At 40.5% G+C, this 24036-nt stretch overlaps 1 protein-coding gene across 4 annotated transcripts in view; it reads left to right on the top strand.

Annotated features, from left to right (window-relative positions):
- Positions 1–21571, top strand: part of pax7a (paired box 7a) — a 68023-nt gene extending 46452 nt beyond the window's left edge. For 3 of the 4 annotated variants that reach the window (XM_055160439.1, XM_055160438.1, XM_020933907.2), the window contains exons 8-9: positions 16058–16307; positions 21456–21571. In XM_055160439.1, coding sequence (XP_055016414.1) covers positions 16058–16307; positions 21456–21571 — 366 coding nt within the window. Of the gene's footprint in view, positions 1–16057; positions 16314–21455 lie in introns of all 4 variants that reach the window. The other variant, XM_055160437.1, reaches the window with a different exon arrangement.
- The last annotated feature ends 2465 nt before the right edge of the window (positions 21572–24036 follow it).

Below are 24036 nucleotides of genomic sequence, written 5' to 3'. Positions count from 1 at the left end.
AGAAGAAAGAATTAAGGATTTTGTGACAAAAAAGAGATTTTCCGTCGTGCGGAGCGTCGCAGGATAACATGCAGCTCACAGCGTGCTTGATTGTTAATCGTGGCACAGGGGCTTTAACTGCTAATGCTCTCACTGCAAACCTGCACAAAACACCAGGAACATGGACTCATTTTTCATTAATGGCTCTCTAATACTGGCATGGGGCACGCGCTTTCTCTGCCTCTCACAGCCATTCACACATGAGCCGGATATTACACATTTCCTGTCATAGTGAGGATTAGGACAGGAGCCTTTGGCCAACATCGCTCTGGGATCTCAACTATTCAATTACTCATCATCAAGTGGGTTTGATACAAATCTCTTCAGTCTCTTCATCTCCACCTGAGCTGTCTCTGTCTTTTATGCAAAGGTTAAACTGTGGATTGTTCTTTTTTGTGTCTCGGAGTGTCTGTGTGCTGCAAACACGATGCTCACATTGTATTTTGGAAAGAGCAGAACTGAACAGAGAGCTGCAGATGGCTTGAGTCTTGAGCAGCTTCAGACAGAGCAGTGCCCCCAGTTAGCCTCACCCCCCCTCACGTTGACGACATCAGCTGAACGGTATCAATGGGTGGCTCACATTCTCCTGTTGCTGTGATGGGAAAAGCAACACAAAGACTCAGGTTTGAGTGAGGTGGAAATCGAGGCTGCATCTGTTTGGCTGAGATATGCTTGTGCAGTGGTATGTGCGGGCCATTTTCCTCAAGTGTCTAGCGTTGATGCCTTAGCAATTGCTGTAAAGATTGACAAAAATTCTGTGATTCCCAGTAAATAGACTGCGGCGGCGCGGTGCCAGGAGTGTAATGGAAACCTGCAGAGTCCGGCGTTACCGACTGGAGCTCGCGTCCATCCCAATCCCATAACCTATCCCGACAGCGCAGGTTTTCCCATTACAGCCTGTGGCCTGGATGGCGCTATGGGCCAGAGGAGGGAGGTATAGAGTATTAGAGGAGCTGACAGTGGAGCTGTGCATGGCTGGGCAAAGGCAGAAGGACCAGAAGTGTGTTTTGTCACTGGTCTTGTTTCATTTAACAGCACAGCAGGTGTTAGGGAGACGGCAAGGGCACAGAGGGCAGGGAGACCGCTATTTGGAATTCTTTCAACAAATTCTGGTTTATGTAGAGCTCTTAAAGACACAGTACTGCAGTATTACCCAGTGTATATCGTTGGTTATTGGTTGTTTACATGTTCATGAATTGGAGTTTTTGAATTGATGTCAGGAGGCAGTTTTTCTGTATTCAAAATCAAAAATATCCAAATGTGAAATACTTTAATGTCAGTTAAATTATGATAGTTTGTAAGGTTCATGATACCACGAGAAAATCAGCACATTAAGTTCGCAATATAATTTTAACGTGATCCCGTCTCAGTTGGATACTAAAGGCCTTCAATTTTGTAATACCATCTGAAACCCAGAAATTGTGATGATGTGCCATTTATCCTTGTACTTACATTAAAATAAATTTAAATATATATGCAATACCAAACAGTAATAAAGCTATAGCCATTTTTTTACATAAGGGGGTATTTGGTGCATTCCTCTTCTGTGTCTGACAGGGACACTTGGTGGGAGAGGAGAGGAAACAACTGTCCATGTGGTCCAGTCCAGTCACGGGCACAGCTCTGGTTTCACTCCCCAGAGGAATGTTTTACAGAAATAATGACATCAGGAAAGAAATATCAGAACAGAGCATGCTAGTCACTGTGGGGAGAGCATCTGACACATGTTGGACAAATGAGAGTGGAATGAGAGCTGCTTACATGCATAGTTTATTGTTTTGGCTGTATGGATTTTTGAATATTTGAGGTTTATTATAGGGTAGTGAGAGTGATTTTAATAACTTGAGAATGTCTAGTTGTAAAATCTAAATTTGTTGCTCCAGGCACAGAATTTGTCTTTATTCACAACAGAAAAAAATTGAGTGTTAGTGGCTGAAAACTATTGGCAATTTCAATACGGCACATCCAAGTTTAATCAAATTTAGCATTTCATTAATACAGCATAAAACATATAAAATACATACATTGTTTTTGCCCTGTGTTGTGGTATACATTTAGGGCTGAACGTATTCATTTCAGCACAGCCATGAATACTTGCCGCCACCTTGTTTCTGATATGATAAGTGCGAGGGAGAGAGAGATTTGTAAGCACGTGTCTTGTTCTTAAGACTATGTGAACTTTGATGGAGATGTATAGCTGAGCTGATGAGGGTTTTAAAGTTGTGGAGTAAGTTTGGTTGCAGTTTGGTGAAGTGTTGTGTTTTGGAATGACAGGGCGGTGTGCAGCGGGCCTCTGGGCTGAGTGGGCTGCTCTGGTGGAGGATCAGAGCCGAGCGCTCTCACCCCTGCCTCTTTGAAGTGTGTCCCCAGGCCTGCAGCCCGCGCAGCGCTGCACCCTCCACGCTGCACTGACACGGGCACCAGCGCTCCCCGCAACTGTCTGACAGAGATAAGCCAGGGGAGACTCCACCGCACCACCAATGCTCCATTAGCCTGCGCAGACGCTTCTTTTAAAAAGCCATGAATTATTTTTAAGAAGCAAGCTCTGCCGCTGCCAAAAAAATGTGGAGGGGAAAATGTAGTGAACAATCTGGAGCTGCGGCTGATTCCGCCTCCCTCCCTGACTTCTAACAAGACGCTGTGCACCTGAATACCAATGAGAGGGGGAGAGCATGTAGTCCCCCACATTATTAAAAGTTGGGCATTAAGCCTCTCGCCGGGCACTGTGTCAGCTGGCAGCCAACACTGACAACAAATCAAAGGGGATGAGCACATAGCCTGCATTCACAGCTCCACCACTCGCAGAGCAAGAGGGGGAATACATAGTGGTTAATTAGAACTCCCATTAAAACAAATACTGTTTCAATTTGGCAAGTATAAAAAAAGATGTAAGAGGCTTTGAGAAAAAAGAGACCTGCTGTTGGCAGCTGCCAAGAAAAGGCAGGGACTGTAAATCATATCCACTGGCGATACTGTTCCCGCACAGATTATTAATGTTTGTTGTTGTTTTGCAACATTTCTGAACTCTGAGGAAATATTCTGCATATGTGACACCAGAATGTACATCCAGCCTCAGTGTGCTGCTCCTCACTGTCACAGCACTACTCTGAATATTAGCATTCATGCTAATGCTTTAGCTCATTAGCTCGTCTTTACACCTGAGACATTTGTTGCAGTCTCTGGGGCATCCAAGTAAAGCCATTTTCTTTTTCATTCCAAAATATTTTTGGTTGGGGTGCTTTGTGTATTCATAATCTATTTTTCACCTACCAACCTTCCTTTCCTCCATTTGGCTTTTTGTCATCCCATGATGCTTTGCCAATAGTGCTTTGCACGCTCTCTCTCCCCACCTTCCTCTCTTGCTCCAGCTCTCTCCCCTGGAGAGGAGCTCTTCTCCCTGCGCCCAGATGAAAGGCTATGGCGGACAATAAAAATGCTATTTAAATGCAAGGGTGTTTGTGTGTGCTGAGAGATATTTCCTGCTGAAAGTGAGCTGCTGCATCCTGATAAATAGTAAATATAAGGGAATGTGATTTACATTTATCTTGCAGAGGCAGCCAATATGAATTTCAGTAAATCCTAGAAGATGGGGATTTAAGGAGAAAATAAGTGAAACTGATTCACATGCTATGTGTCCCACGCAGTTGAAATGCCTATAAAGTGGAGAGTGCTCATGCCTTTATTAAAGTATAGGCCCAGACATCGATCCTATCTAAAATAGCTATTACACACAGGTATACAGTGCACCACATGCTCATCAGCCACAGCTCTACTCCGCCACACTTGAAGGTGACTGGACCAATAACAACAACAGCAGCAGCAGTAGCAGACCGCTGTGTGTGGACAGTGGACAGTAGAGTAATAAAGCATTAGGACGGTGAGCTGGACAGGTGACGCGTCTGCTGGACACATGTGCACTGACCTATCTCCTCGGGGTCAGAGATCATAGAGCAGGGGGTTATGGGACGGCAGGGCAGGAGTAGGACTCACATTGAACCTGCCCCTGTGCCCTGGTTGGTTCAGACAATGTTTTAGAGAAATGTGCTTCCCGTTAGTTCCAGATGCCAGTCTGACAGGTGCATCTCTGTGATTAATACTCACCCTGACTCCTGCTTTAACCCACATTTTCACAACGCGTTCCCGCCCACTCACACTCTGCTCTCACGAGGAAGTTATCTCATTGTATCACACACAAGTGAACGTAGAGAAGTGTAAATATAATAGTCAAATGCTATGGTGATATAGCTGAAGGTGCTGTCATTATAATAAAAATGTACTTTCTTTTATGTTTCCTTGATACATTCTTATTCAGAAATGGCAAAATTCTATATGAAATTATAATGTCACAATAAGGTAGTTTTTTAAATGCCTAATGTACCCATAAAGCCTTAAAAGGGCGTCTAGTGAAAACAAAAAAATAGGCCCGAACCAAACTAAAAACTAAAATTTCAGAACTGATGATTGGCTGTGTAAATAAATAAATAAATAAATAAAACGGCAATGATCCATTATTAATCTGACAACTGCAGTACACGCTTGTCAGTTTGTCCACTTAAAACTATGAAGTAGGTCCAACAATTTAAACGCCGTAATCAATCAAACTCCTCTCGTATCCTGCACACTGAGGACTGACTGCGTCCATATGCTACTGTGGACTCACAAACTTGCCCTCTCAGTATTCTTCACCCCTTGAAATACTCATGTTTATTACCTCCATGGTTCAGTGCACATGTCTCCTCTCCCTGTTGCCTTTCTTCCTCCTGACAATCAGAGGAGGAGATGGGTGCTCAGCTGCCCGCCTCGCACCGCTCCCAGTCTCCAGCTGTGAGCTATTTCACTATTTATTTACATGTAATTATGGCTATGAGCTGCAGATATTAACACTGTCAAGAACAATTTGACCTGACATTTTTCACAAGACCAAGCCCCTGCTGCTCTGAGCAAACACCCCCTCCAAACGCACTCATCCCTGTCTATAGTTTCTGCCTTCATTTGGCTGAAGTGGAGAAAGTAAAAGTACATAGACAATACACAGTTATGTACTTGTGGTAATACTGCGTAGTATTTTCTGTAAATCAGTTTAATCTAACCTCTGTGACCTCTAATATTGTGTAGTCGTTTCAGTACATGCTTTAACATACAGCTCATTTGAAAGGTGATAAAACAGCAGTAAGATGATAAAAAATTTCATGTAAGATTCAGGATCCATTGTAGTATATGGAAAAAGGAAGGGCATCTGGCTTAAACTCTTGCCAATAATACAACAAGTTACACAATAAAAAGGAAATATATACGATTACAGCAATATGTCTTGTATTACACAAAATTGATTCTTGTGAGCTTTTTGCCAGGAGTTGTGTTTTGTTTCATTCACACATGTTTGAGTAATCCTTCATTATTTGTCTGTCTACATCTCCAAAGCTCAAAATACTCTGTCCCATCCTTCTGATGTCACAAAGCAAACAAAGTTTTCAAGTTAACAGCTACCTTTTACCATTTCTTGCAGTAGAGATTGGCAATTCCAGAGCTAAAACTATCCAAATGATCTAGTGAAGGTGCATGGAGTTTCAAAACACAGTGGAGCACTTCCTGTATTTCTACATGACATCACAAGGTGGAACAGAGCGTTACAAAAAACTGGAGTTTAGGCCCAAAACGCTCTTTCCAGTTCACTTTCATTTAGAAAAAAAGCAACATTGCAAGGTTGAGGGAGCTGCAAGTCTGTGTGCATTAGGCTGTGCACTTTGAAGGGGCCTCTCTCTTGTTCCCAGTGGCTGAATCCATCCCATAGTTACTCAAGCATATCACTAGCACAGAATGGAGAGGACTGCTCCCCACACGTTCTCCAATTGCAGCCCAATAGACGTCATATTAACCTTTAGCGAGCCGGGGCAGGGCTGATAGCTTATACAGCGGGAGACAGGGGAGAGCTCTTTAAAGCAGCTGCGTGTGGAGGTTAGGAGTCTACAAGGAACTAATGGTGGCGTTTAGCACATTAGAGCATTTCCTCAAAGGCGCTCTACCGGATTTTTTCTATCTTAAAAATGTGAAAAACAAAACTAGTTCATTTTAAACGGTTTGTAGTGGGCCAGAGTTATTCCTAATGCATTCCAAGCATCCTAATTATTCAGATGATGAGTTTATAATCGCATTTCCAAGAGCTGTACTGGAGGGAAACAAATTTAACTTTATTACTTAAAAAAGGAAAAAAAAAAAAAACTTCAGAGAGCTGTAATGGAGATGGACCTTAAGATGACACGGATATTAATATTAGTATAATAATAGATCAAAACAAAATGACTTAGAAAACAAACTGACCAATCAACCAATAAACAAAATAATAATAGTAATATCCATGGCTTTCCTTATTATAATGATTTTGGATTGGTTTGTTGATTGTATTAGACTGTGGAGGGTGTGGGTGTGTGGAGGGAGGGTGGAAGAGGGGTTGCAGGGGACTATGGGGACTGTGGAGGGACAGTGGAGGGACTATATGGAGGGTGGAGGGACTGTGGAAGAGGGACTGCATGGGACTTTAAAGGACTGGAGGGAGGGTGGAGGGACTACGCGGAGGGCCTGTAATGGAGGGACTGTGGAAGAGGGACTGCAAGGGACTTCGAGGGACTGTGGAGGGAGGGTGGAGGGACTACACGGAGGGACTGTAATAGAGGGACTGTGGAGGGTGGAGGTGCTGCGGTGGGACTATGGGGGACTGTGGAGTGACAGCTTGTTCCAGCGGTGCCTAATCGTCCTCATCTGTGCCTGACGTGTCACTGCCCAGATTCTGTCAGTGCCAATCAGACACTTAATTGAACACAATTAGCGGCCCCCTCCTCCTCCTCTTCCTCCTCCTCTTCCTCCTCCTCTGCCTGAGATTCTTCAAAGCCCTCCCTGCAGCTCAAACCTCTGTGTTTTGCCTCTGTGCCCGTGGCTGCGATGGCGCTGTGGAGGACACTTTTCACTTTTTATTAATGTGCTGTGGCCAATTAACGCAGTGGCACTGGGGCCAGAGCTCGTCATCTGCTGCCTGCCACCGGCCTGCTGTCTGCAGCCCCGCCACCTCCACCGTGACCAAAACGCTTTAATTCAATTTATGCAATCACTGTTATTTTTAAATAGTCATTTTGTCTGCTCAGATGAGGGGCCTCACTGCCCGCTGGGCCGGCCCTCTCATGTGAGCGCTGGGGGAGGGGTGGGACAAGCCCCATTCTGGCTTTTGGAATGGACTTATTTACTTTGCTCTCATTTTGGGCAGTTATATGTCAGATTGAGATACTGAGAAGAAAGCAAAAAAAAAAAATTTTATTTAAATAAAAACAACAAACTAATAAAAATGGTGTGTCTTCATTAAAAAAAAAAATCTAAAGTATGCACAGAGTTATGAGTTTCTTGGACCAAAACAGCTCATTGCCACTGACCTAAAACCTTTAATACAATTTTCTATCTAGTTTCTCAGTCACAACAAACTTGCCTTCAGACTTACTCAAAACATTTCAGTATTCTCTCTCGGTCTACTTGTCAAAGTCACTTCTTTTTGGACTCTATGGCTCTTTTAGATTTTGTCCTTTATGCTCAGAAATCATCGCCGCGGGACAGAGCAGAGCCCTTCAAATATCGATCTAAAATTCAAGTGTCATCATGAGGGAGGATCTTTAATCACACTCGGATGAGGCTGGTATCAGTGTTTTGGATCGTCCAGGGTGCGAGCGAGCCTATTCTGCAGCAGTCAGATAACTCCCCCTCTCCTCCCGCCCCCCCTCCTGCCCCGGTGACCTCGGCCCCACTTGAAGGTACATCTCGGGGGCATTTGATTTGGGCAGAACGGAGAGCTATTGGTGACAGAGGACCTAATCCAGTGGTGCGCAGATTAGGAGTATTTGTGGAGAGGGGAGCGTTGGAACAGAGGGCCCGTATCAGCTCTGCAGGCAGACTACAGCCCCGGGGCCAGTGCAGTCCTACAGAGGCTTTGTACCGCAGTAAAGCCGCCCGCCACTCTCCAGCACTGGATCACTTTCTCCAAGGGCCCCTCACCCTCGTCTAGCAGCTTTATGATACTAAACATAAGGCAAAAGCGTAGTAGGGAAATAAGCAAAAGGTATTTAAAATAGTCTGAAAAGTTTATTGGCATTTTCACTGAGCATGCAAAATTCACAAACTACTATGTACTTCAGTGATACGGTGAAACATAATGGAATGTATGATAGTAAAATAAGATCAAATAGAAGGTTAATATAAATAAAAATAAGTCCTAGTCGATGAAGTATTTTTGACATTAGTTATTTAAAGTGACATGTGTTACCATTAGGGATGTAACAATCACCAAAATATCGTAATATTGTATCGTCAAAGTTCTCACAAGTCTCTTTGTTTAAATTAAGAGTTATGGTGTAGCAATAGCTAAAAAAAGACAGAGGGAACTACATAGACCATGATCCTTTGCTCCATTTCAGTGTAGACTACAAGAAGATATAACAGTTCTAAGCACTTTTAAGACTTAGTTCTTTAGATTAAGTCTTGTCAAGACATTTTAAGAGGAAAAAGTAGCATATTAACAGTTTTGTTAGTTCCACAAATTATCACAATAAATATCATACTGTGAAATGTATACGAAATATAATATATAATATATAATATATGAAATATGAAATATACGATACAAATATCGTACAGAGAGATTTGGATATTGTTACATTCCTAATCGTGAGTCTCCCCACCATATCGTGAGCTTTCCCACGATATTGCAATAAATATCGTACCGTGAGGTTCATACCGTGACAATATCGTATCGTGAGACTTGGACATCGTTACACCCCTAGTTACCATATTACCTTAAAATGTCGGGTTTAGTCTTCATGATTAAGTTTCGTGTTAAATCCTGGACCTGTTCTTGGTCAAAACCAGTTTAGTTATGGCAAAGATTAACATAAACTATTGTATGAAGCTGTTGTTTAGACTGTACACAAACTGCAAAATAACTACCTGTATGTAAGAATAAAACTAGTCCTTTCTTTATACTAACTCATTTATTTTTTTGTAACAGCAGTTTTGGATAGTGCAACCTTTTGCTTCCTGCTCAGCCTCCCATTCAATTTTATTTGTAACCTCTGGCCAATCACAATCTAGCAAAGGTCTTGAGTAAGGAGACCTCCCATTGGTTGTTGAGCTACAGGACTTAATGTTAATGTGCTTTTCAACAAAAAAAAAAACACTATCATTGTATGTTAAAAAAAAAATCACTATCCAGCCAATGCTCTTACTGGACAGTGTTATCTTCTTAAACAGCATACAAAAACACAAATATTCAGTGCAACATGTTGAATTAAGAACATTTGTGATGATAAAACCAACAGCTAAAAGTTTATGTTGATCTTCGAACTTCAGCCAACTTATTGTGTAAAATTGATGTTTTGTTTTTGTTTGTTTTTTTCCTTTGTCTCGTATTGTTCTATCCAACCAACAAAGACCCACTCGTCCAACAGTGGCCCAAACAAAAAAAAAAAAAAAAACATAATTTGTCTGTTGCAGAAATAGAAATTAGGGGTGGATTGAAAGGGCCTTTTTTGTGTCTCCAGTGTCGCTATTTATTTATCTAAAAGGATGCACATGGTATCAATTTACACTTCCCCATTCACGACGCCACGGGCTGCAGGGCTCAGAAGTTGTGAGAATTAATTACTTTTTATTATTATTTATAAAGTAATCTATCTGGGCGTAGACAGAGCGGTGGGTGAAGGGAACAGCCCCGAGCATTGTCCTTTAAACTGGGTCCTGGCTCACATTATCTCCCAGCAGCACTCACTCCGAGCACAACAACAAACGAAGCGTGTGGGCTGCTACTGCTACAGAGGACACTGAGGAGAGGAGAGAGGCATTAGATATATGGAAGGAAATGGACATGTTTGGATAGTAGTGGTAGTATTTCAAATGTGTGTATGTACCGATGGTAGAATTTTTGGTTTTGAATACTGGTTTGTATATTCCAAGAACCTACATCAGCTTGTATGCAGGTCATTATTTTGTACGTTTTTAACATTTTATAATAATGTGTTTTCCACATTATCCAGCAAATATATAACATTTGATACAATTTCACTTTTTTGATTTGAAATAATTCCAAGAACTTCCTAATAAAATGGGTAAATCATCATCTATGTATTAATGATGCTCAGTTGGTCGAGCGTTTGTCCGTTGATCCGAAGGTTGCCGGTTCGCATCCTGCTGTCGACATAAACATCACTGGTTGACCTACAGGTTGGCGGTGTGATTCCAGCTCCCACAGATAAAATGCTGTTGTTGTGTCCTTGGGCAAGACACATCACCCGCTTCACCCTTAGTGGTGCATGAATGTGTGAGTGAATGGGTGAGTGATTCATTGATGCAAAGCGCTATATTTGCCCTATGAGGTGACACCAATTAGAAACAAAATTAAAGGGAGAAACTGAAGTAAAACTAAAAAGTTATACTGCGCATAGTTGATATTTAGGCTAAATCAAACTAAATTCCAACTATAATCAAAATACTAAAAGACTTAACACCAAAGTTGTTCTGATGATATCACTTTAGATTTAGAAACACTACTTCTCCAATCATGAATCATGGTAAAACATGATTCAAATTCTGGCTCAAGCTCAGTATATTAAGCTCTTTTCATCCACTTCCATCCTGGTTTATGAAGTCTTTGACATCAGAGACACAAAAACAATAAAAAACTGAAATTAGTCAAAGGAAATAAATGACACTTTTATTGCATCACAAAGTATCATTTCACAAACGAAGGATGAACTTTACGGGCCTGTAAAACTAACACCCACCTCACAAACAGACCATCGCTCTCCTCGTGAAAACTAGAGTGGAAAATGAGAGGCTGTGAAACTGATTGGGTTGCTGTTGTTTTAATGGCTTCATGACGTGCAGATTATGACAAATAGAGGTATAAATAAGAAAAAGTGCATAGTTAGTAAGTGCATATGTCAAATCTGACTACGCATTTTACCAAACCACAATTAAGTTAACAATTATAGTTAAGATTTTTGTAAAAACATTCACTCTAGTTGTCCCAGTTTGGTCACTTTTTAGGTTTCAAATTTTACTACCTGGTTGGAAATCGTGTTACCTAACAAAACTCCTCTAATGTGTACAGACATTCTTATCTGGCAAATCCAAATATAAGAACACACCTTTATTTTGTTGAAGTCATGTTTAAAGTATCAGAAAAAATGTGTTTCTTGCGTGTAAACTGTGAAGAACTATTCTCTACCTCCTGCAATTTTCAACATGTTTTTCAACTTTTCTTCTCAAATTGCTTCTTGATTGGTGTAAAACTATAATTTGCATTTACAGGAGGTATTATCCCACCAAATTAAGTCAAAATTTGAAAATTATAAAAATCTGTCATACGCACTTTCATTTCTAGTAAAAGATGGATAAACTTCTTCTCTCAGATGACCAGACTCGTCATAAGAAGTGACAGTGTAATTGGCTCAAACTGTTTCGGTGATAAGAGTCATTTTCTTTTGAAGAACTTGAGCGTGGACATTAATTGGCAATTCTATTTTCTAACAAAGTAATCTAATCAGGCTTTTATTATTAACCAATGACTAAAATGGACTAATGCCCGCCAGCCTTCTCTACAGGACAATCTAAGACATTAGGACTATATGATCTAATTATGTTATAGAGGCAAAATACATGACAAATTATATGATACGGAAACATCAGAAGTCACAACGAACTTAGTTAATTGAAGTATTCTATCCTATCAAGTGTTTTTGTAAGTAAAGAAAAAAGTACTTTCTTCAAATTATTAACAGAAATACTACATACTTCTAAGAATTGTTCACACCTGAAGTTGCATTGTGTTTTGTTTCTTTATTAGTAACGCTTTATTATTTGTCTGTCTACATCTCCAAAACACAAAATACTAGGGGTGTAACGATATCCAAGTCTTACAATACGATATCGTCACGGTATGAACCTCACGGTACGATATTTATTGCTATATCATGGGAAAGTTCACAATATGGTGGGGAGAGTCACGATTATGGATGTAACAATATCCAAATCTCTTCGTATGATAGTTTCACAATATACATCTCACGGTACGATATTTACTGTGAAATTTTGTGGAGGCTAAACAGCTAAAACTGTTAATATGGTATTTTTTTTCTCTTAAAATGCCTTGACAAGATTTAATCCAAAAAACTAAGACTTAAAAGTGGTTAGAACTGTTAATTCTTCTTGTAGTCTGCACTGAATTGGAGCAAAGGATCATGGTCTATGTAGTTCTCTGTCTTTTTTTAGTTATTGCTGCACCATAACTCTTAATTTAAGCAAAGAAACTTGTAATTCGAAATATTGTGATGGCCCACGATATTAATGTGAGAACTTTGACGATACCATATCACAATATTTCGGTTATTGTTACCGGTACATCTCAACAAAATTCTAAACTCCAGCTTGTGATGTCATATAGTGCTAGTTTTCAAGTTAACAGCTCTTTTTTATTTTTTTCTTCAGAGATTCACAATTCCAGAGATGAAACGATCCAAATGATGAATGTGAATGTGTATGTTTGTGAGTTTAAAAACACAGTACAGCACTTTCTGTATTACCACATGACATCACAAGGTGGAACGGAGTGTTTTCTGATTTTGAACTTGGCCTAAATATGCAGGGTTTGTGTGTTAAACATGTGAATGAAACAAAACACAACTCCAAGTATGTTTTTGGTCAGGAAACAACATTATAATTTCAGAAAATGGCGTAATATGGGCCCTTTAAATAACTATGTGTGTAAATCTAATTATAAAATGTACTTTAAATCTTTAATCTTTCCATCAGGTTCTTTTTTTAACTGTTTGAATATTAGCTTAAACATTCTCAAGTTCAAGATCTAGGCGTGTGCACTGCCAAGAATGAAATCCTAAATAGTGAGTCCATGTTTTTCTAATATTGTGCAGGCCTTGTTTCTGAAGGCTCCATGAATCTCCCTGTTATAGTCCATGTCACATGCTTGTGCGCAGATGTATACTGTAGTGGATGGTGGGGGTTTCCATGCTGATAGAATTAACATGTGGAAATGACTTTTATGCTACATATTTCCTGGGCGGCCTTCCTAAAAAATATGATTAATTTACAGAATATAGTTAATTTCTCCTCTGTGGGATCTTTTCGGCCTACAGTCTATCATACGCGTCCAGCTTCAGTCCCGCGTCTGCATGCGAGTGTCCGAGATGCTAACGGCTGACGGCTGTGTGCGAGCACCTCCACGACGGGCTAATTGGTTTAGCAGCACAGGGGTCAAAGGTCAGTGCAGCATGGCGAAACTCAACATGAACCTGATGTTGAGAGGAAGGTTTGGAGGGAAAACCATGTGGAGGACAATTGGCTTTTTATCGACCCCCACTTTCCCTTTCACTTCAGCTAACTGAGTGAAAAAAATAAAAGGAAAAGCACAATACAAATTCAATAGACAAAAAAAAAAAAAAAAAAAATTGCTTACATTTGATGGGAAATGGAAACTAAATCAGTATTAATGGTAAGGCAGCGAACATTAAAAAAGGCTGTATATTTTTTTTCTAAATAAAAGTTAATGATCATATATTTTATTTGACTATATTGAATTCCATTTTTTCTTTCAGACAAAGTTTTTTTTTCATACATTTCATTTCAATTGCTGTCAGATATGAAAACGAAACCAAATCTTGGTCTGAAAAACGATAAAATAAATTACCGGAAGACCACATGAACCTAGTTGGACTGATAATGTTCATAGTTTATTGAAAAACTGTGCACTTTATTTCACTATTTCAAATGCAATTGCAAGCTCAATATTAAACTCACTGAAATGTAAAGCTGAAATACAAGAATTTAAGACTCATTTTATGTGATCTAATACTTAAGTTGGTCTCTTTGGTTGATCAGTTTGCCTGGCTGAGTAACAGACATTTCTATTGGTTGGAGACAATATGAGGAGCCACATAGAGAAATTCAGAGATAAACCAAAAACGAAAAAGGGAATAGAGGCAAATGTGTATAATATATTTTGGTAATACATTGGAGTAAGTGCAGAATACTGAATCCCAAAGCTATGGTTAAGCTGTAAACTTGAGTTCGATATAATGCCGGTGAATAGGTCCAGTTTTGCATGATTCAAATACAATCAGAAAAGGTTGAAATGTTATTGTTGCCGTTGAGGGGAGGGGTTGGGACCGTGACATGAGAAAATTTGTGGTGAACTGTCGCCTCAACACATTTTCAACCCTTCTTCGGACCAGTGTCACAAGCTATTACAATAATCTGGAATATTGAATGGGAGGCTTTCTTATGCAGTGTGAATGATACAGTGTGTGTAATATGCAGCACAGACCCAACCTGCACTATCAGCGGCCCCTCTGTTGGGTTCGCAGAGGCTGGACTTTGTGTGTGGATCTGAGGGGATCATTTACCCGTTCCAACCCCATTACTATTCATGAGATGGGTAGGCTAGGGGCGCAGGATTAGGGACTCCCTGGGTGCTTGTTGTGCTGTAGGCTGCAGCTCAGGCCTTCAGGGGTGGTGGGTCGGTGGGACGGGGGGCTGTCTGGCACCAGTGGTGAGTCTATTATCGCCATGGGACCCCTCTTTCCCAGAGAAGTGCACTTACTGGCACCAGGGGCTAATGGAAACGCTCGCTCTTGTTCAAATTCTCCTTTTTTTAACCTCGTCACCCTTCACTGCTCTGTCCTTGTGCCATCCTTCCTTCCCCCCTGCACTTGTAAAAAAAAAAAATGATGGGGAAGTTTCCCTATTTCAAAGTTGAAATTGTGTATTTCTATTGGTATCTGCACCGTGAAGAGCTGGGATGGCTGCTATATTTGCAATGAAAAAGTACTTTCCCATAACTCTGTAGGAGCTTTGATCCTCAATTTTCCAAATGTAACACCCTCAGTTCCCCCTCTGCCCCAGGATAGCCAGGGTGGACTGCTCTGAGCATGCTCCAGACCAAGCCCATGAAGAAACACATGTAAACAAATGATGGGACACAGGGTAGGGAACAAAAAAAAGAAGAAGAAGAAGAAGAAGAAGAAGAAGAAGAAGAAGAAGAAGAAGAAGAAAGATACTAAAGATGTCTTAAATTGTTAACTTACAAGACGCAGTTGTATCATCAGATTGGGTTCAAGTCATGGTAGCCTTCACAAAAGTCTATAGGCGGGTCTCTATGTGCATGTGTAATAGTTTTCACTTTCAGGAATCTTAGGCCATATCAAGTTCAACATTTTTTTTTTTTTTTGTTTTTAAAGTCTGGCTCTCTTTTCAAGATTAATTCTGACCACTACCATCAAGCAAATTATATGTTTCAACCAGTGGAGAGAGAAGTATTAAAAAATTGAAAATATTGCAATAGTTGTTTAGAGGCGAGATTTGAATATCAAGTATATTGTCTATAAAAGTGTTTCCCAAACCTTTTTTTTCTGGGGACACATATTTTAAAAGTCACAAAGTCAATAGACATTATTGGTACATCACAAAATAAAGGTGGATTTGACCATTATTGAACATTACTGAGGATATTTTATTGTTGACTAAGTGATCGTGTCTTTCAACAATTAGTATTACACAAGTTTTAAACAATAAAAAACAGTGATTGGACCAGCAATAAAAATGATCCATAAGTCGCCTATTTAAACATTAAATGTAGCCCAACATTCAACATTCAATTGACCCACATGCAGATCGTGACAAGGCGACCCAAAAAAAATCCCCTTAGGGTCGCGACTCAGTCTTTGGTAAACTGACAATGAATAAAAATTTACCTCAAAAACAGACAGAAATGTTTAGTGTAATCTCCCAAACACGGGTATGAGTTAAGTACATTCTCAATGCATTGCCAAAAAATAAATTGAGTTTTGTTTCAATATTGTCAAGCTATTTATTATTGAACATCCACATTATGTTCAACTTCAACTTCTTGTCTACCTTTACGTTGTAAGCTTCTCCCACACCTCACCTCCTCTGTCTCTGCTCCGTCTCTCTTCAGGTGATGAGCATCCTGAGTAACCCGAGCGCGGTGCCCTCCCAGAGCCAGCACGACTTCTCCATCTCGCCCCTCCACAGCAGCCTGGAGAGCTCCAACCCCATCTCAGCCAGCTGCAGCCAGCGCTCCGACCCCATCAAGAGTGTGGACTCCCTGGCCTCGTCCCAGTCCTACTGCCCCCCCACCTACAGCGCCACCAGCTACAGCGTGGACCCCGTCGCCGCAGGATACCAGTACAGCCAGTATGGACAGAGTAAGTGTCATGGGATTTTTGGTTCAGTGGGAGAGATAAGCGTGGAACCAGTCTGGTCAATACAGCTGGCTTGTTCAGACAAAAATGTTAAAGTTCACTATAAAGGTATCTATTAAGGTTTTCATCCATTTAAAAACTGGACCCCTTCGCCATAGCATACCAGTACAGCCAGTATGGACAAGGTATTATAGGATTTAATATCTACAAGGTTTTGATCCAGGGTGGAAAAAAACATCGAATTCATTCTGGCCTATGCAGCTGGTCAGACAAAAATGTAAAAGTTCAATATAAATGGATCTAAATATAAAAATAGAAACGTTGGACATAAACACAATACATTAATTAGAAGCCAAGACAACAATTTAGGGAAGCCAATCCAATTTAAATGCTATCCATGAGTTTCAGAATGATTAAAATGTGAAAAAGTCCACAAAATGTTGCATATAACCCTTGAATAATTCCTCTAACTCAAGAATACACATACGATTTTACTACCAATTTTATCATTCAAAACCATGAAACAAAAAGAAAACAATCTGCAGATCAATTTTATAGTTACATTCTTAACCCTTACATTTTAAAAGCGCTGGCCCATTTTAAGAAAGCACCCGTTGCCCTTTGCCCTCTTTTCTGGAGAGAATGGGACACGTGCTCTTGATAAAACCTCCCCATTGGCTCCAGCTCTGGATTTCTGCGAGAGGAGCGGACACACCCCGCTCCTCTCGACCCGGGACAAGCAGAGGGACACTTCAAAGGAGAGGAGACACCCGGAGGCGACGCTGTGTCCTCTGTCCCACCTCTGTCTCACCCCCCTGTCCGCAGACACACACACAGCCCCGGGGAAGGAAAGGGCGCTTTTATTAGATTAGCATAATTGAGTGATGCTGTCAGAGCTGTTCACGAGAGGTAAGAGGAAGCACACTTTGACCAACAACAAAGCTTCGCCTCACGATTGTTTGGTTTTGTTTAGTCAGTTAGTGAAGAAATCCGCACTGACGTTTGATAGTAATTGGGATTGTGAATGTCACTAATCCCATGGGTTCACTATCAATCAAATTTTATTTATAAAGCGCTTTCCAAATCTCAAGGTGACCAAAGTGCTTTACGTGCAAATCAACACAATAGATACATTGGAAAAACATTAAAGAATAACAGTTTTTGGTTACAGGGGTTAAATATTTGAGGCACTGTTAGAATTAGATTAGGTAACATTACAGTTTCTTTTGATACGATCATAAACGATACATTTTCTGCCTTCTTTGTCATTATTATTAGTTTGTACGACCATAAACAAACAAAAACAAACAAAAAAATCCTTAAATTTTTCTCATTCTCATTTTGCTTTTTTTGATACGATTATAAATGTTGAATTTCTGTGCCTTCTTTATCATTATTATTAGTTTGTACGACCATAGTATGAAATAAATTTTACTATATGTAAATATAAGAAACCACATCATTTTTGAAACTCTGTCATGAACAGGGGTGGGTTCATACAAGTTTTTTCTTCTTCCCAACTGCTTTTGGAGAAATGTACTTTTGTATATATAGTAAGATTATTGTTTCTTTCTTGGCACAAACTTGAAATAAAAAACAATTCACTCAGTTATAAAGCTAAGGAATACTCAAAACTAGTTGTTATACCACTTCTAACTAATACTATTTACTTGTCATGGAGTTTGCATGTTCTGACTGTGGTTGGATAGGTTTGCTCCTGATGCTCTAGTAAGTTAGGGCAATGATTCTCAACCTGGAGTCTGGGTGATGATAAGATACTTGATCATTTTGTGAGAAGCCCTTTTTGTAATTAAGGGGATCGCACTGAGTAAGGTTTAATCCTCCACTCACTCATTACCGTAAACCTATGTCTCAATATCAAGAATGGTTGCCTAGAAATTGAAGCCTTGTATAATTTTGGACTTGCCAGGCCTATGGTCCAAGGTTGCTCCAGCAGAGTTGAAGGATGGGCCAAATGCAGAAGATAAATTTCCATACAAGGACATTCTACCACTACTTAACTACTACTATGGGCAGTAGTTGGTTAGCCCACTACTCCGCTATTGGCATTCCGTACTTTTGTAGTGGCCCTGGGCAAGACACTTAAAAGGACAGCCCAGAATTTTAGACATAGGACCTCATTTCCTAGTGAGCCAGAGTGTTGGAGATGTGTGGAGACACTTTTTTAAATATTCCATCCAGTCCTTGTATTTGTAGAGGTCACTGGTGCTAGGCTAGTGCATGTCAATGGCCATAGTTAGCCTGCTTCTAAAAACAGCCTACAAAGCACCCGACGCAAAACAGTTATAACATCAAACTATTGATGTGAATGCCTGTGTCAATAAAATAATTTTAGAAGTAAAACAAACCTTGCATTTGAAGGGTTTATGTCTGAGCAGCAGCAGCTACTTGTTCTTCCTGATTGCTGGGTTTCAGATTCTAGAATGTGGTGATCTCATATTCAGATGGGGGGCAAGAGCCAGTTTTTCCTATTAATTACATTGTACTTAACCATGAAATATCAGAAAGGTGAATTCACAAATATGGAACTTGATCATGTCTATTATTGACTCAACCCAAGACCATGCTATATTGCAACAAAAACGTGCCAGTTGAACATTATTAATTTTAGCTGCCTCCCATTTGTATTAAATAATATTGTCCTATAGAATGTAGTGATGTCATCCGAAACCCAGCTATTGAAAGCTTGTGACAGCAGCGAATTGATATCACCTAGCACCTATCATACCGGCAAAGTTAAATTCCACTGCTGCTGAAAAAATAGTCCCTGAACATGCAACAATTAATCCGATGCAAGGTTAGTTTAATTTCAAACATTTATATCGACAGTCTGGCATAATAATAGATTTGCTTCGAGTGCTTGTGGCGTGGGTAAGTGGCAGGCTAACTATGGCCATTGACATGCACTAGCCTAGCACCAGCGACCTCTGCAAATACAGTACAAGGACTGGATGGAATTTTTAAAAACGTCTCTAAACGTCTCCATCTTGGGCTAACTAGGAAATAAGGTCCTCTGTCCAAAATTCCGGACTGTTCCTTTAAACTAATTGATCTGTGGACAGCGTGAGTGAGAATAGTGCCTACATGTAAAGCGGTTTGATGATCCAATATAGACAGGGTCTTTATACAGTCCAACTTTGGTTTAGGCTAACAAGATCTGTAGACCATTTCCATCCATCCCTCAGTGCATCTGCTGCTCAGGTTTCCATGTGTGTCGTGTGTGTGTTTATGTGTGCGTATGTGTGTGTGTGTCACGTTTTGTCATCTTCACGGGGAAGTGACGGGCGCGCGGATGTGATCTGAAGTGAGGTTAATTGAGACGCTGATTGAGCACAGTGGATGTGTAATGAATGAAGGGGAGAGGGAGAGAGCTGCTGTCTGCCTTCCCAAATGATGGTCCATGTGGCGTGCGGAGGGCATGAAATCACAGATGCCAGGTTTAATGAAGACTGGCACGTCCCGGAGCACACGGCAACCTGTGTGAGTGACAGCGCCATGCCATCGCCGTGCCAACCGCAGACAAGGGACGGAGGGGGAGGGGCTTTGTCTCCTACTCGCTACTGCCACAACTTATTTCAGCCTTAATCACGGAAATGATATGAGAATGAATGGGGCATATGTCTCGAGAAATCTGCCACCTGTCTGTCAGTTCGTGCACATGCAAGTGGAGAAATGATTGCGTTTAGACCTGTTGTATAATGAATAGTCCACATAGGCATAGGGGAAAGCCAAATGGTCAGAAATGGCACCTTCTTGTATTGATAGTAGCAATAGGAGCCTTTTGACAGTGTTCAAGTTAGTATTTTGTTAGGAAGCCCCTCTTGGTGGTTTTCAGATTCTACCAGATGGACGACAAAAAAGATAGATAGATATTTCTATACTGGAAATTAATATTTTCAGCAGCAACAATGAAACATAATAATACAACAAGAGCCAGATATCCATATTGTTAACCCTAACTTTGCCATGAAATATCTAGGAAGTAAATCCACAAATGTTTAACCTGACAATTTCTATTTGTGACTAAACCTATTAATGCCACCTAGTGCCTCCGCTCAATTTCATTTCTCTCCAGTGACTAGGTCAGAAATTGGAACACACTAGATGGTTTGCAAGAACTCCAGAAGTTGTAGACCGTGTACTGGCCAATCAGTAAAGAGCTGTGAAGCCATGACTTCAAACTCAAGCGCCTGTCTGGGTCCCTTTTGTGGTACAGCACAACAGTAAACAAAGCAGTCGAGATGGATGTAGACGAACATTACCATATATTCTGTGTTGGCAACAATTCCCGAGCTCAAGGATTTAAAGCCGGAACAAAGAGAATGTTTGGTGAATTTTATCAAGGAGAAAGACGTTATTGTCCTTCTTCCTACGGGATTTGGCTCATTACATACGTCACAACCAAATAGCAGCGATTGGTTAAATAAAAAAGTAACCGCCTACCGTCGAGTGAACAAATCCTAATGCTGCGAGGTCAGACAGTTTTCACGAAGTGAAACTGGCTGATGAATCAGGCTAGTACCTGCCCCATCTGTATTAAACATTACTGGTGAATAGAATTTAGATTTTTAGATTTCAATATTGTGTATATTTTGGATTAGACATGGATTTTGATATTGTGTATTGTATGTTTTAATAGAGAAAAACTTTAGGATGAAAAAAAACACACACAGACATGAAAGGCCCCTAAAATCCCACCTAAAACCTAAAAATGGCAAATGGTCATGATTTTATTTAGGGCTTTCCACCCTCAAGGTACTCAAAGCGCTTCACATCAAGGAGCCGCTTCACACACATACGCAGACAGGGGGGGCGAGATTGGTTAAAAGTCTTGCCCAAGGAAACAACGACAGCATTGTTTCCTTAGCATTCACACACCAGTAAACGCAGACACTGAGGGCGAGACGGGTTAAGAGTCTTGCCCATGGAAACAACGACAGCATTCATCTTTGGGAGCCGGAATCAAATTTGTTTATGTCAAGAGTGTGGTTCGAACCGCCAACTTTGGGATCAGTGGACAAAAGATCACTCCCATGTTCCTACCACGTGTATTCCCATCTTAACCAAGCTATCTTCTGGATGTAAACAGAGTAAATCCGTACACTAACATATTTTTCTCTTCTCTTCCAGCTGCGGTCGACTACCTGGCTAAGAATGTGAGCCTGTCCACCCAGAGGAGGATGAAGCTGGGAGACCACTCGGCCGTGCTGGGGTTGCTTCAGGTGGAGACAGGGCAGGCCTACTAAACAAAAAACTAAACACCATCGCTAGCTAACAACTCTCACGCTACACCAAGACTTCGGATCGGCACTGATTTCTTTCCGGAACGAGGAAAAAAATAGCTACTCTGCAAGCTATCTCCGTGACCACTGGAAATCTTGGGTGCCGAACCGGTCTAAGCGCACATAAACTTGGATTGTCGCGATTGTCTGTGGACTGCATTCACGCACTGAGCCATTGACGATATGTACTTTGCTGTTCATAGTAGCTAACGAAGCCAATCTCTCATTTCCTTTTTTGATATTGTTAAAATTGCTGTTATAACGATTATGGTGATTTCCGTTGTTCCTTGATTCGCGTTTATATCTTTTCCTGTTTAGTCGATGTGTAAAAATAACCGAGTGGGACCAACGGAGCGTGCGTGGTGCGTGAATTTGAAAATACAGAATTGTTTTTCAAGCTGCTCTTCCTTCGGCCCGTTCCCTTGAGCTTTTGTGAGCGATTTGACCTTCTTACATCCAGCATTTTGTCCTGACATTCCTAAAGAACTCAGCCTCTCGGTGGGAAGTCTGACTGGAAAGATCCTGTTGGGAATTGGAGCAGTGTTCTTGGCTTGACGCTAGCTTTATTTTTTTTTTTACCCCTCGCTAACCTCCATCCCATCCTTAGCTGCGGTCCTTGGGGAAGAATGGCATTATTTACAAAAAAAAAAAAGGATTGGGGGGGAAAATTAATGTATTTTGTTTTGGAAATATGGACCATGCCAAAGAGGGCTAGCTCGCTCCTACCCCTCGATCCTAAAATCCAGGGAATACTGGGAATTCTGTGTGTATTTAACAGTGTAAAGAAGATTAAATTGCCCAAATGTAATGTCAAAACTAACTGACAGTGACCCACTCAACCAATAGGGGGCGCTTCTCTTATTGTGTACATGCACTTTCAATTGAATTCCATAGCTTCCAATACATTCCGTAGATGTATTTACAAAAACATTCCTGAACGCTTATGAAGGATAATTAAATTGTTGTTACATTTTAGACAGAACGAAGATATGAACGAAAAGAATGTACTTAAATGCAACGTCAAACCCCAAATTTCCACAGTAACACTAAGAGGATTCCAGAAGTTTACCAACATATAGTCATTCCTGAACTCTTAACATTACCGAATTCCAAAAGTGCACACATGACAGCATTCCTATATACTATAAAATTTCACTTAATCGGGTCAGCCTCAGACCTCCACACCTCAAGTTTGAACCAGATGCCCCGATAATCCTCCCCATTCACAGCAATGTACAAAAAGAAAAAAATATATATACTAGTGGAGACATTTGTGTAGCCCTTGTAGTCGACTTTTTTCAAAAATCGGGACCATTTTGTGAAAACTGTACAGTAGTCCGAGCAGCTTGTTGTATACATTTTTTTACTAAACCAAGATGAGTGATAGGTAAGCAAGGATTTCAGAAAGTAGATGTCTTACTCTCTTATTTTGATTTTACTTTCTTGTATTTTTTACGTTTTTTCTAACTGAGTTTTGTTCCGGGCCCAAGCTAAGAAGAGTGGAGCGTTTTGTACAAACTAGTTAAAGTATTAATTCCATTGAAATTGTTGCTATAAAATTGTACAAAAGAGAGACTTAACGGAAAAGGCAGCCTCTTGGACATATAAGGACTATTGTATATTTTGAACCAAGCCTGGATGAAACGTCACAATGCGGAGAGGATTTTGGGACCAATGTTGCCAGGGCGATGGACAATGGACCTATCTCGCAATCCCTCTGGCACAAATGTCAATGTTGCATTCGTGGACCAATGAAAGTGAGAAAAGGTAACACCTCACATGTGTATATTTTAAATACAAAGGATTTTAGACTTAGTGTGAATCCTCATTTCTAACACGTCAATAGACATTTGGATATTTAAGCCACTGAAAATCCTCCAGCCTCCTGTGCGTTCCGATGTTAACCTGTTTTTAGTTGCTTCCTGACCTGTGCTTTTGGCCTTTTCCGTTCGGCATGTGTGTATATTCCCATGGTATAATTTATTCTGCTGTATGAAGTATTAGAAGTAGTGGGAACTTGTACCTTCAGCCTGTTGGTGTGTTTACTGTAACACTGGCGTAACTGTTATCAATTAAAGATTTAAAAAATACGCTTTGGTCTGTTCTTGTTTGTTTTTGCAAAGGTGTGAAGTATGGTGGCCACTAGGGGACAATCCAAACACACGTTACACATAAAGGTAATGTAAGGAAATAAAAATAAAGCCAAATTAAAAATCAGATATGATATTTTTAACTAATCCAAGACAGACTGGAATGATAATTGCATGGGTGAAAATGGTTTAAAATGTGAAATTAAAAACAAAGATGGCAGCGCAGATGGAAAGTCACTTACTTTTACTGATAATTTTTGACTCAACAATTTACACAAGTATCTTCAGATATTGCAAAGAAGTACAATGAAACTACAGACTTGGGAACATGTTGACTTC

The sequence above is a fragment of the Boleophthalmus pectinirostris genome, unplaced genomic scaffold (assembly GCF_026225935.1).
Source record: "Boleophthalmus pectinirostris isolate CB_2022bp ecotype Guang Dong unplaced genomic scaffold, ASM2622593v1 HiC_scaffold_3, whole genome shotgun sequence".
In the NCBI taxonomy this organism is placed as follows: Eukaryota; Metazoa; Chordata; class Actinopteri; order Gobiiformes; family Gobiidae; genus Boleophthalmus; species Boleophthalmus pectinirostris.
The sequence above is the reverse complement of the archived record's forward strand: the minus strand, read 5'-3'. Positions and strand labels throughout refer to the sequence as shown.